This window comes from Argiope bruennichi, chromosome 2 (genome assembly GCF_947563725.1).
Source record: "Argiope bruennichi chromosome 2, qqArgBrue1.1, whole genome shotgun sequence".
Classification (NCBI taxonomy): Eukaryota; Metazoa; Arthropoda; class Arachnida; order Araneae; family Araneidae; genus Argiope; species Argiope bruennichi.
In genome coordinates, this window is record NC_079152.1 from 131,403,212 (window position 1) to 131,417,259 (window position 14,048).

Sequence of the window (14,048 nt, forward strand, 5' to 3'; positions counted from 1 at the left end):
ATAAATCTTATAGCAATAGAGGTAACTTTATTTGTGTTTCTAAATTCTTCTTTTTTTCGTTTTTTAGTAAAAAAGCTGTATCATCACTCAGCATATACTGAAAGTTGTTATTCCCATTATTATTATTATTATTAGATGTTCGGAAGGGCCTGAAATCATATGAGAAGTTTAAGCTGTAGAAAGGAATATTTATTGAATCCCAAAGAAAAGCATTACAGGTACGTGAAAGAGAAGTTATCACATAAGAAAATTATTATATATCAATTAATGAAGCTCTCGTTTTTCTGGTAGATATAGAAATATTGCGGATGATGTTATTCCCATTTTGATGACGGGATATATTTCCTACGGGAGCGGTTGGGCCATTTCTACTTATGCAGTCGCGAACAATTATCTCGTATGTCTAAATATTGTGGGAATATTTCCATTGTTATTGTAATTTTACTCTTCCTCTCCCCTTCAAAGGGCAACTCAAATAAGGAGATGAGAAGTTGCCTGATAAATAAGCACTTTCACGTTTTCCTAGGGGTATAATAATATTGATACGATTTTGATTGCAACATCAGCGATGACGCATATCTTCTATTTCAGTACCCATACTACTTTTCACGACTAACCTATCATGCAATATTTCATATATCTTGTCTGTGAGGGGCGGTTGCCTTTATGGTTCTATTCACAGCTTGTTTCCTGAAGACTAGAGAAAATCCCCACGAGCGAGAAGATGAGAGCAATTCAACTAAGTAAGACGGTCCTCGCTCCTTATAATTGTTTGAGAAAGCTATTATAAAATGTAAATGCTCTATCACCCTTAAATAATTCAACACCCGAAACAGGGAATTACAGGAGATAACTACCTTGAGTTTATCGAGGATCTTCATGGCGAAGTACTTTTTGTTATCTTTGTGTTGAACCAGCATCACCCGGCCAAAAGAACCGGTTCCCAGTGTCTGGATCCTTTCGAAATCCTTTAACTTAACTGTGCTCTAGAAAAAGAAAGATAACGTGTAAGTTAAAAACATTCATACATTCACCCAGAATTCAACATTAATGATATCACACACATCCCTCGCTAAGTTTGTTTAGTTTAGTTACATTAATGTCCCGTTTTTAAAGCAACCCAAGATCTATTTTGGGGCGGACTTCGTAATTTTGAACAGCGATCAGATGACGAGGACGACATCTGAGCCGGCACCACCTCTCCAAACTTCCACACCACACCAACGAGATGGCGTTTGATCCCGATGGATTTAACGTGCACGAATTACAAGACGGATTTTCAGTGGAATCGGGTATCGAACCTGAAATCCTCCGATTCCGAAGCCGAGACCTGTCCACCAGGCCACAGCAGCCCTCAAATTCCTTATTAAATAATAACATTAAGAACCCCACTTATAATTTACAGAAAATATCTTAGAACATGACTTTTACAGAACCTTAAATCGGTAATGATATCTTTTCAATTATATCAATTTGACTGGAGTACTATTTCTTTTAACTGTGAATATTTCAAATTTTTTTAAATAAAATTTGATTTTGTAGCAATATTGTTGTCAACAATTTCGATCCGTTTTCATTGTTTAACAAATTTTTTGCATTTTTAGATTTAATGATTTTATTTGTTTGAAAGTTCAGATTTATACGTCAAAAAATTAAAAATAATTAAAGAAAGCTTCTTATGAAAGCTGCATTTTATTTGAAGAAAATTTAATATTATTCAAGTAAATTAAAGTATTTTAAATTAGTATTTTATGCTAGTGTTTTGAAATTTTAAATTATCATATTTGGGCTGAAATTTGTATATTGGTAAAAGTAATCTCATAGTGTGGTTTATATTTCAGATTCATATACACATAGACAGCCAATTACAAAATGGAACTTTACCGTATTCAGAGTGCCTTTAAAATGTCGACATTCATTGAAATTTTGCAGTCGAATTTCTTGATTATTAAAAGATCTGAGTGTGTGTGTAAGAACTTTCGATAAAAGCAAATTGATTGAAAAATAGAAACAAAATTAAAGAACAATACTTAATTTTAATCGGAAAAAGGGCACTTTAAATGCTTCCATAGAACTCTTATTAGTATCTATGGACAATAGAGTGTAAAGTATAGCCATAATCATTTTTAACTATCCGTTTCTATTAAAAGTATGTACTCAACACTACAAAATTTTCAACCGAAGAATTGATGTAATGTTTGAAATGAAAGAATGTAAGCCAGTAGAAAATTTCCAGTTCATACCTATTCCATACATTCACACAAAATGCTTGTCTAATACACAGCGTTAATTTTATTTTAGAATCCACTGCACATTTTGCATGAGGAAAGATGAAGAAGTGCAGTGTGCTACAACTTGCAGTTATATGTCAGATGGAAAAAATGACACTGCGTAACATTTCACGGTACTTGCATATTAATTGCATGCCAATGATTATTCGCTAAAAAAATGGCTAAAATGATTTGTTTATCATAATTAATTATTAATCTCTAAAAAAATTTGACAAAAACGTCAGGTTAATTTATTGACGGCTTCTAACAACAGTCGATTAAGCCAATGGCATGCGATAAATACATAAGTTCCTATTCCACTATATTTACAATTCATTTAGAGCCCTTAAACTCAGGATGTTTATTTTCCAAATGTATTCGAGTTCAAAGTGAGAATAATGATCTGTAATTTTCCGAAATCGAAATTTTTAAATCCATTATTTCAAGATTCAACCACAAAGAAAATGTTCCATAGTTTTAAAAATAAGATGGAAATTACATGGATAAATTCATACCTTTTCTTTGAAAGGATAGAAGGAAAAAATAATCATAAAAAAAGTAGCAGCGTATGATAAAATTTAATTTCCTGATATTTTACAAAAAGCATGATAAAACAAGTAATTTTCACAGATCATGTAATTTTTTTTTTTATTTCCATGATGATGGAAAAATTATAAAATTATAGACTGGAATATCCAGGAAAAAATTATTAAAAGGAATGAAACAAGAGCAGCAGTTGCAGAAAACAATGCATGATTTATTGTTCGAAAGAAAGTAATCCATTTGACAAGGCACTTCTCGGCAATTCCAAAGTAGAACCAGTGAGGGGGTCTTAAAAATGACAACAATTTATTTCACTTGTTTTCAGCAAATCACGCATTATTGAATACGAAAAGAACATACAAAGCTGAAAAATTAATTTCACTTGATTCAAGCAGAATTTATTATTTCAGTTCCAAGTTACATTTTTCAATTTCTACTATTAGCTCACACTCTCTCTCTATATATCTTGTTCAAATTTTCAATCGTTAATAAAATACTTTTTATTCATGCACTCAAGTTCAAATACATTTTTTAAAAGTTTTAGTGGATGGCACTTGATGTTAATACAGTTTTTTTCAAATATTAATTAATTAATTAAATTTGTCCAGAAATTTCTATTTGGTCGCCAAATTCGTCGCCACGTTGCCAAATGGTCTCCAAGTTTGCCGCCAGGCTCTATTTTGCCACTTAATATTTGTAATTCTGTCATATGTATATGCATATTTATATTAATTGTAATTATTTAATAAAAAGTAACTAAAAAAAAATTTTTGAGCTAAGTAGGAATTGACTGAAATTTTTTTTATATATTACTTGTTCATAATATAAAAGAAATGATATACGAAGGAAAACTTTTCGATAATATGAGCCTGTTGAAAAAAGTATCTTTTTCATCAAATATGCCGAATACTCGTTTGCAGCAATAAAAAAACAAAAATAGATAATAACATGTAAAATCATTATTGTTGCTAGTCAAACTGTTATAAAGTAATAATAATAAAAAGGCATTTATCCCTTCATTATTATAGTTACATTTCGAACGAGTCATTTTCGAAAAATTCTTATCAAACAGGAAGGCACAAATGAATTTTCTTTCTTCGAAAACAGAAGAAAAAAATTACTCCCCCGACATTTATTCTTTGAATTTCCTAAGAAGTAAGAGTTATTGAGATGGACAAGAGCGAATAAGAATGTAAGTGATCAGAGTTTCTTACAAGGCATAGATGCTCAAATTAAAAAGCAATTAAAATTGAGGTTAAAAAATGACTTTCTGCCCCTAATTTTTAAGCAACTATAGTGCTTGTAAAAACTTTCAGCACAAAAGTTGTTAATTATGATAAGATGACAATTCGCACAATTTGAATTGTCATCTACTATTTCTATCTACAACAGTAAGTAAATAAGGGGGAAATGAAAATTTCCATCCTCCAGCATTTTCAGTCCTTTCGAGCTGGATGACCCACAAACGAATATGACACGATTTTAGCCCTCCCTACGCACATCTTTTACCAATGACCTTTCAGTCGAGCATTCCTGAATAAATAATTATAGAAGTTGGAAGAATTTTAAACAACTCAGCTGTGTTCCGATCGATAGAGTTATACAGAAAGTTACGTGACTAAAATGAAGACAAATTGTGCCCTAATTTTCATTACTTCTAACCAGGATAAAAAAAAAATAAGGTAACTAACGTAATAAAATCTACATGCGTAATGTAAGGAAAATATTAAAGTAGAAAACCTTTCTTTTATATGACTTGACTTGACGTTATCTAAATATATAGCCAACTAGTTTCAATTGGAATATGAGTGACTCACCGAAATGCTTCATTTATTTTTCATCTAGAATCTAAATTTAAAAAAATCAAAATCTGTTTTTAAAAACAGAAAAATAGTAAAATAGGACATTTAATATTCAGATTTGTGCATTATATTGATTAGCTTGTATTCAAATTAATGGTTTATACAGTTTTATATTTCTATCGTTTTTGAACTGAAATTCATTGAAGAGTTCATAATGTAAATGTCACTTTTATATTAAAATATTAAACACTTGTGTTTCAAATCTTCAGATGAATTTTAAAATTTTGTGAGTTTTTCTTACCGGTTGAGGGTTGTTCCATTTGCTTTCGAAATCTTTCTTGGCTTGCTCCAAGTAAAGCCGAACTGAAAGAGAAAAAAAATATTTCAAGCTGTAAATACATTTAATTTAGTGTTTATGACAACAAAATTCAAATAAAAAGAATGATCATTGAATAAAAATAGATTAAATAATAATAAATTACTTGCAAAATATCTTGTCAAAATGCTATTTTAAAAGAAATATCTTAAATCTACTAAGGAATAATCTTTTTTTTTTTTTTGCCCAAATACTTTTCAGAATGACTGCGCTTATTATCAAGACAAAAAAAAAAAAGACGGAATTAAGAACGATCAATTCTATTCATACAAATATTCAAGTTATATTATACTGCGAACCTAGAAGAACCTTTTTTTTCTGAAATGACTTTCATTCATTGCCATTTTATGAACATCTTATTTCTCTCTATAAAACAGCAAGAAATAATGACGAAACTAGAGTACTTGGTTTCACTCCTTTTAAAATTTACAGCGATTTAATTCTCAAGAAGAAAAAAAGAATTTAGCTGTATCTATCTGCATATTTGTTGGTTATAATAGTATCGCTGACTGGACAAACTGTCAACCTCAATATAAGCCCAAAAAGTAGCTGTTTTCATAGTGCTTTAAATTTTATGGTATTCTTCCGGTAGCTCTACAGCATTTCTGCTCAATAATACATGTAGGTACTTAATATAAGTTGAACTGTAGTAGCCAAAATGTGTTTCAACTACAGCAATATTAAGCTACAGAGTTTACAAAAAATCATGCATTTTTCATCGTAAAGATGATGAAAATGCTTGATTTTTCGAAAACTCTGACGTGTTTTGATTGTAATCAAGCTGACAAAAAAGGTTAAATATTGCATTTTCTTAGTGGAAAAAGAGAATAATCTATAGAATCTATATCTATAAAAGAAAAATAGGTGAATATTAACTTCGGTAATTAATATTCCTTTAGCAGTGTTCCAATCTAAGCATAAAGGTTGATACTGGTAAATTATCGTTAAGATTTGGTTGATTTTATCTGGGGTCTCGCTTACAAAATAATACAAGCTTTTACTTCACCGAGTTATCTAACCCAATAATATAATAATTTGCCGCTTAAAGTGGTAGATTAAATCTGTTTGTTAATGGCTTTTAAAGAAATGTTATCGTTTTGATTTGTCTTAAACCATAACACTTAATTTAACAAATATTTAAATACTTCTATTTTAAGCAGATTAGTGCAACATATACTGATGTCTCCTAACTGTGACCACTTTGGGAAAAAGAAATGACAGGCTTTGTTGTATTTTCCCATTACTCGTTATTTCAAGAGAAAACTATTTGCATAAATTCGTAAAAAAATAAATTATTGAACCATATGAAAACATAATCTTTACCACGTGTACGATTCGTTGCATTAAAGAATAGATTTGTAATTCAGCAAATTAAATTAAATCAATGCAATATTGTTTTGTGTAATAAATATTAGACGACCAAAAAGCACCAAGAAAAAATTTCGCCATATTATAAAAATATACTGAAGTCAATAAATATAGATCAAGTATATAAATCATGTGCGAATCACATGCTATATAGTTTCAAGATTGAAATAGCCAAATTGATGAAATTTTTTCTTGGCGCTTTTTGGTCGCCATTACAACCAACACGAAAATGTAAAGAAACAAGCTTGTTATTTTATAAATTCATCATTACAATAGAAAGCACCATATTAATAAAAGCTTCATTAGTTTTAGATTATAGTTAAAAATAACTATAAAGTTCTTTTACAGTTCTCGATTGAAATAAAGCTTTTAATTATCAAATAGTTTTTTTAAAACGGTATGCCTTGATGAACTTTTGGGTTAAATATATGCCATTGGCACATTTATTCACATGTCACTGGCGAATATAGTCACATTTTAGCTATCAATAACATGACTTTTTGTCGGTTTATTACTTCTACAGAAAATATATCATTTTTACCGATTAATCGCTGCCATGCGTTCGTGTCCATTCTCAAGTAAAAGAGAAGGCGCGAAAGCAATCAAAGCTCAATAAAAGCAAAGAATAAACAGTAATAGGCAAGTTAAAGGCACACACACACACACACACACACACACACACACACACACACACACACACACACACACACACACACACACACACACACACACACACACACACACACCATGATTTTAATAGAAGTAATTTTAAATGACAACTAATCATTTTCAGCAACCAACTGATTGCCTATTATCTTAGTAGTATAAATTTAGTTATGTCTACCAATTTCGATGGGTTGTAACAAAACGGTATCATTTTAAGTTATTTGCACAATAAAGATAAAACACTTTGATTGATTAGTAATGCTTAAAAATGGTAAAAATGGTTAATTAATCATTGAAATTAGTCCCTTATTAAGCTGGATGTTGCGTCAAAGATTTATTTTGCGATATCTCTTGAAATGGGAGGGTAGTGAGGAAAGACGAATATTGATGATGCATCTAAGGGCCATGAGCTTTTATAGAAGTACAAACTAATTAAATAGGAGAAGTTGTTGGGACTAGGAAATTGCTTCTTTGATTTTTCCCAGTCTATTAAATAAATTGGCGAATTCAACTTCAAAATCGTCCAGTTATCTGTTCTGAAGTTTTATATATATTGTTATATATAATTGATATATGCAATATTTGCTATATAAAAATGAGTTTTATTTTGTGATATATAATGGAAAGCAGTGATGTATAAGTGACCATTGATGACTGATTTAGGGATCAAGAGCTAAACAAGAACTAATGAAATTTGTACTAATATATCAATGACTGGTATTTTTTTATGTATCTAAATTTTAATTACAAGTTTTAGCAGCAAACATAAAGCTTTTTACAAGTAAAAAATTAAACTAAATGTCTTTAAATATTAAGCACTCATTTAGCTAACTCTCATAGTATAAATTTACCAAAGAGTCGGGTATGTCTTCATTTTATTATAGCAAAAACGAATCGTGTTGGTATAATGGTATAACTAACTGATATTTATTGAACAATTTGGGATCTATAGATACCTGTCTATTCAGATTCTCCTTAAAAAAGTAATTTAGCTCATTGCTGGCAGTAAAGTTTCCTAAAATACAAACTCAATTTAGTTTTCGAAGTATTGATGCATATTTGATTAACATAGTGTTAAAGAACGGTACCAATCAAGCCGGTAAATTAGCTAAACAGTGAAAGGACTTTCCACAGGAATTTAAAATTTATTTTATTAAACACGAATTTACAATCTTAAATTTCATCCTTTAGTTTTTACCTAATCAAGGAAGAAATGCGAAATGATCCTTTTTGATAAATATTATTTTGACGTTAAGGAAAGATTACTTTCTACCTAAACAAAAGAATGACAAAAGAGATTTAAAATGGCCCTTTTTGATGAATATTAATTTGTCATTTAGATAAAGTTACGTTTTTATCTGAACAAAAGAAAGATAGAAGAGATGTAAAATGGTCCTTTTTGAGGAATAATAATTTGGGGTTAAGAAAAAGTTACTTTTTACATAAACAAAAGGAAAAAAGGCGATATAAAATGGTCGTTTTGATGAATAAAAGAAAGAAGAAAAGAAAAAGTCTTGAAAATCCTATCGGGAATACTTAAAGGAATAGAAATGTTAAAAGAAAAATGGCAAAAAAGAATTGCTAAAAAAGCATCTAATTCTGGTTTAAATACAATCTACATATAATGTGTTTAGTAATATGAACATATAAACGATACTTTCGGAAAACAGAAAATTAAACACTGTATCCTCATCTCTTAAAAACGTTAAAAAAGTAATCGCGTTCCTTTTATTCCTTTCGAAGTAAAGAAGTCCTAAAATAATTTTCGTCAGTAATCTCTCGAAATTCAAAATAGTGCCATTATTTGTTAAATAAACTTACGTAAAAACAAATAAATATATGAAATCGTTTGCAAAAAAAAACAAAAACAAAAAAAACTATTAATACAAATATATGCGATAAATAAATCACTAGCAATGTTTACAACATAAAAATGAAATGGACAAAAATCGTTTGCAAATGTAAATTAGCTGAAAAAAATAACTTAATAAATAAAAAAAAAGAATAGGAATAAATAAATGTATAACCAATTAAACTGAGAAAGATAATGAGACAAGCTAAGAAAAGTCACCAAAGATAAAAGCACTAATATATTTTTTTTCTTTGAACTAACTATAATTGGTGTTACCGTTTTGTAATACATATTGGAATTTCTCTAACAATCTCACCTTTTTCTTCTCCTTTATCATCTTTTGCCGTTTCTTTAGAACTACTTGATTGCCCCATTAAAAAATTAGCAAAAAAAAGGGCTACCGAGTTTTTTTTTCTAGATAAAGAATATTTTAAACTTGAATTCAAAACATCCTACACAATATAGTCGATTTTAATTTGGATTTTTGAGAAGAGTATTGGACTTGTTTTTTTTTCGGTAACGCGTGCTTCTGCCAGAGTCTCTTCTCAGATTTATATTAGATATTTGAAAAGAAAATTGAAATAAAATAAATGTTTTATGACAATGTTTCAGCGTAATCTATAATTAAATGAAAATAATTGCTCAGTTCAAATTATTAAAAATATCAAAATAATATTTTTGTTGCTAATTTGCTGAAAGAATTCTTAAGATAATAATTATAAATAATCTTTGTAATTTGTAATGCGAATTTTGGCAATGATAATATGATACAATATATACGATTGTTGTAAAAATGCAAAATGAACTCAAAGAGAAGAATTTCTTAGGCATTATGAGATGACAGCTTTTGCTGCTAAACCTGCTAATCCATCCATTTCAATAATATTAATAGAAGAACAATTTTTCCTCCCTATGTTTGAATTTTAAATTGCTTATTCTTCGCAAAATGCTTAATTTGTTCTCATAATGTTCAAACAAACAAACAAAAGAAAAGAAACATATCTTCAATAATACTAGATAGTAATTTACAATCACTATTCGTAGCGTAAAAAAGTTTACATAAAATTTTAATTATATTAAACTACAGAAAAAAAAACTATAAACCATTTGTAATCGACACAGAATATCTAAGTGATATAAATGATTTAGTAAAGTACATGTGAAAATTTTTGCAAGAAGAGATAGAAATAAAATAACCTATAAAGTAATTGTTTAAAAATAATGGATTTGATATCGTAATCATTTATTTTACTAGTAGGGGTGGTTTCCCCAAAACTTTCTCACAATTCTTTAATAAAGGCGCCGTCTTAGAAAATGTTTTGCACGGCATTGGCGTACAATAGTTACGAAATGTTAACTTTTGTCGTGATTTCAGCATTTTTACTGAATCTATCGTGTAATCCTTGGCGAGTTATTTGGCGATTAATCCATGGCATGCGGTTAATAGTAACCGAAAATCGAATTTGAATATATTCAATGTTATGTTCTTGATTACAAGAGAGACAGACAGGGTTATTATAAAGTCCAAATTTATTCAATAGAGCTGGGTTGATGATCATCCGTTTAGTTTAGTTTAGTTATATTAATGTCCCGTTTTAAAACAACATTAGGGCTATTGAGGATGGACATCGAAATTCTGAACCATGGTCAGATGAAGAGGACGATACTTGAACTATTACCCTCTTCCCCAAGCTTCCCCATCACACCAGGGGGGGATCATCGGCCTAATAAGACGTATTGTTATCACATCTTTTCTTCCATTTTTAAGTCATGTGATAAGAGAAAAAGAATAATTGGAATATCGCTTAGAGCTTTTTGGTACTTGCTATTTTCAAAAATTTGGTCCATATTTTGAAGTTAGGGTTTTTTTTTTTTTTTTTTTTTTTTCATAATAAGAGATTATATCTTCAACAACAATCCATTCAAAGTATGGGCACGACTCCGTGGTCGAATTTGTGAAATAATCCGCCTACATTCCAAGCAATATTTGAATGCCCTGGTGTCCATACCAATACAACTTTTTTCGGTTAGATTTGTTCCAATTAGAATTTTTTAAAATTATTCTTTGAATAACTCTCAGAAAGATTAAAATATTTCATTAAATTTGTTTGAAAAATACAGAAACGCAACTACCATTGTTAAGATATCTCTTTTCGATTTCAAAATACATTTTAAACCGCAGTTCTAGACGATAATACCTTTTATTAACTCTTCTAAAATATTTAAAGGAACTTGTAAAAAAAGGTTCCGGCACCTTAACTTGATTAATTACCGAATTCATTGAGCCACGAATTTGTAAACAACATAGCATCCATTGTCACGCGTCTAGGCGAGATATTTAATTAAGTGCAGATGAACACATTTTTCTACTTTAATTATTTTGATCTTCCTTCTTCTACATTTTTATTCAATTATTTAATTTTTTTGGTTTTAATCAAAAATTTTAAGCAAAGCGTGAAAGAATTTTAATTTGATGTTTTTCGCATGGAGGAATGAGGATGTTGATTTTTAAAAACTTTGAAATATTAGAGCATAGAAAGGGAGAATTTCGTACTCATACTTAGAAATTGCTTAATATTTTTTCGACCTTGTAGGAATTGAGAAAAATGAGGAAAAACGCTTAAGATTCAATTAAAAAAATATAATGAAAATTTTGAAAGATATTTCTTACCATTGTTTCTTATGACTTAACACACAACTATATGCTAAATTCAGAAGTTTTAGGTTCTATGATCTGCTCTAATGAGAGTTTAGAACGATTTTAGTATTAACATTTTGCTGTTAAGAGACGGAACTGCGCACTATAAATATTGTTACGAATCTGTGATGTGGCTTCCCAGCATAGTTGGTTCCATAGGAGGTCCCGGATCTTGGCGACAAACTTGGCGACCATTTGGCGACTTGGAGACATTGGCGCCAAAATAGATTATACCCGAAAAATCGAGAATTTTCCCGTTCCGTCCAGTAGGAGCCGAGATACGCCTCGAACGTTCCTGATTGGTTGAGAGGCTCCTAGCCCCGCCTCCTCAGACCTGTAAAAGGAAGCTGCCGCAGTCGTCGCGAACCAGAGTCGTAGGCGAGAGTAGTCGGAATCGACGGTGAAGAACTGGTCTTCCAGGGATAAGCGGAGTCAAGCTAGTGCTGAACTAAGCTGTGCGCTACTGTCTGCAGTAGAGTTTTGTTGTATGCTGTTGTTGCTGCACGTCTCGGCTGAAGATAATCGTCTTCTGTGCTGTATATAGTTGTCGTCTTTGTGCTGTCCTGTGTGTCTTCGTGTAAATAAACGTCGTTGTTTCTTTTTCTGCTGCTGATTGAGCGTTCTCCACACCATATAACTCCCACTATCCAAACGAACCCCGGGAAGCTTCGTAACAATATCATAACTTTAAAATGTTATTTCATCACAGTTAGAAATTCACACAATATTCCATGTCATTATACGAAAGAAATTTTTAAATCATTGCAAAATATTTTTTTAGAACACTGAAGTAATTAAATTCATATGATTTTGATGTTAAAATGTAGTTAGCAAAGAGAACAAATTACAAAATCCGAAATAATTTTGCCCTGCAGCACCAGTTGAATTTTGGAATCCATTATATGTCATGCGGGAGGAAAAACTAGCTTGATTCCAACGAAAGATAATATGCAGTTAGATGACATACATAGTTATGTTTGCCATATGATTATTTTTATAAAATGAATATATAAATCAGAAAATATAGAAAAAAATCCAAATTATAACTGGGAAAGTTCCAATACTCAAGGCAAATAAATATATGATTGTTCCTTCTTACCAATCACTTTTAGACGATTTCAAACCTCAGAGGCAGTGACTAAGTTCTTTGTTAATTCTTGAATTTGTTCCAACATATGCGTTTTTTCCCTATCTTCCCCTGTTAGTTTGAACTATCTATATAAAATTCTAACGGACATGGTACAGGAATAGCTCTTATTATTTTTTGCCGAATGACAACAATCGAATATAAACAAATTCTTATAGGAGAGGTTCAGATTTCTTCAGTGAATGTTTTTACAGCTGCCTTTAATTCAACGTTTCGCAACATAAAGGAACTGCAAATTATTATTATTAGAATTCTGTAGAGGGTTCTAAAACTGTTATGTTGCATTATCTTAAAACTAATGTTTGCATTATCTTAAAACTAAAAAAAAAATGTTATTTTAATTATATTAATTTAATTTTTGTCCAATTTTTCTTTATTTTTAATAGATTTTTAAAAATTTAATTTAAATTTAATGCACAATCTAACAATTTAAATTCAAACTCACCCATCGAAACATTCAATCCCCAATGTTAAAATAAAAATTAAAAAAGGCTTTTTTTGGCATTAACTCTGAAATAGGACTCCCGTTTATATTTCATATTATAATTCATATACACATTTTTGATTTGCTCTTACAGTAATTTGAAACTATCAATTCAATTAAATTCACGTTTTTCTGTGTTATCGAATAACAAGATGAAATTAAAAAAAAAATGTACTATATATTAACAGTTTAACGGCATAAAATGAAAATAATCTGGATGAACAATTTGTCGCCAAAGGCGGCTAGTACTAGTTTATTTTGATTCAAAACTGGTGCATTCATTGATCTTGTGGATAGTATCATTTTGCCGATTACCCACAGCTGCTACTGTACCTAATCAGTATTAATTGTATTGATAAATAAATGTAACATCTCTCCTTCCAACTCACCCTTACTTTGGCGAAATCAACGCCTTTTGGCGCATGCTCCAAAGGTGTTGTGTTTCTTTATTTGATAATGGAGACCCTATAAGTTTTTTAAAATCAGATAATACAAAAATACCTGGCAATAAGAAAGAAGCAAGACATCTTTTACTTTAAAGGCGATCTATCTACGAGCAATATTCGAGGAATGGAAAATTTTTTTTAGATACCTAGCACAAATTAAATTCCCTTTTGCATAGCAAGATTTTTAATTTAATTAAATCGAAAAAAGATTAAAATATTAATAATTCAATAACTTTTTGAATTGTTAAAAATAACCAGGCACTATTAAGCGCAGAGAGAGAGAGAGAGAGAGAGAGAATTTTTATAAATTTTCTACTGCCAATTTGACAAGCTAAATTAATTAACTGGAAAAATTCAACAGAGTTTTAGAAAGACAGCATTTATGAAATCAAAGAG

The 14,048-nt window shown here is 30.0% G+C and overlaps 1 protein-coding gene across 4 annotated transcripts in view; it reads right to left on the reverse strand.

Annotated features, from left to right (window-relative positions):
* LOC129956760 (cAMP-dependent protein kinase catalytic subunit 1-like) overlaps positions 1–14,048 on the reverse strand; it is a 274,118-nt gene that overhangs the window by 29,709 nt on the left and 230,361 nt on the right. For all 4 annotated transcript variants that reach the window (XM_056068719.1, XM_056068703.1, XM_056068715.1 and 1 more), the window contains 2 exons: positions 4,917–4,978; positions 858–986 (listed from right to left, as the gene is read on the reverse strand). In XM_056068719.1, coding sequence (XP_055924694.1) covers positions 858–986; positions 4,917–4,978 — 191 coding nt within the window. The remainder of the gene's footprint in view (positions 1–857; positions 987–4,916; positions 4,979–14,048) is intronic.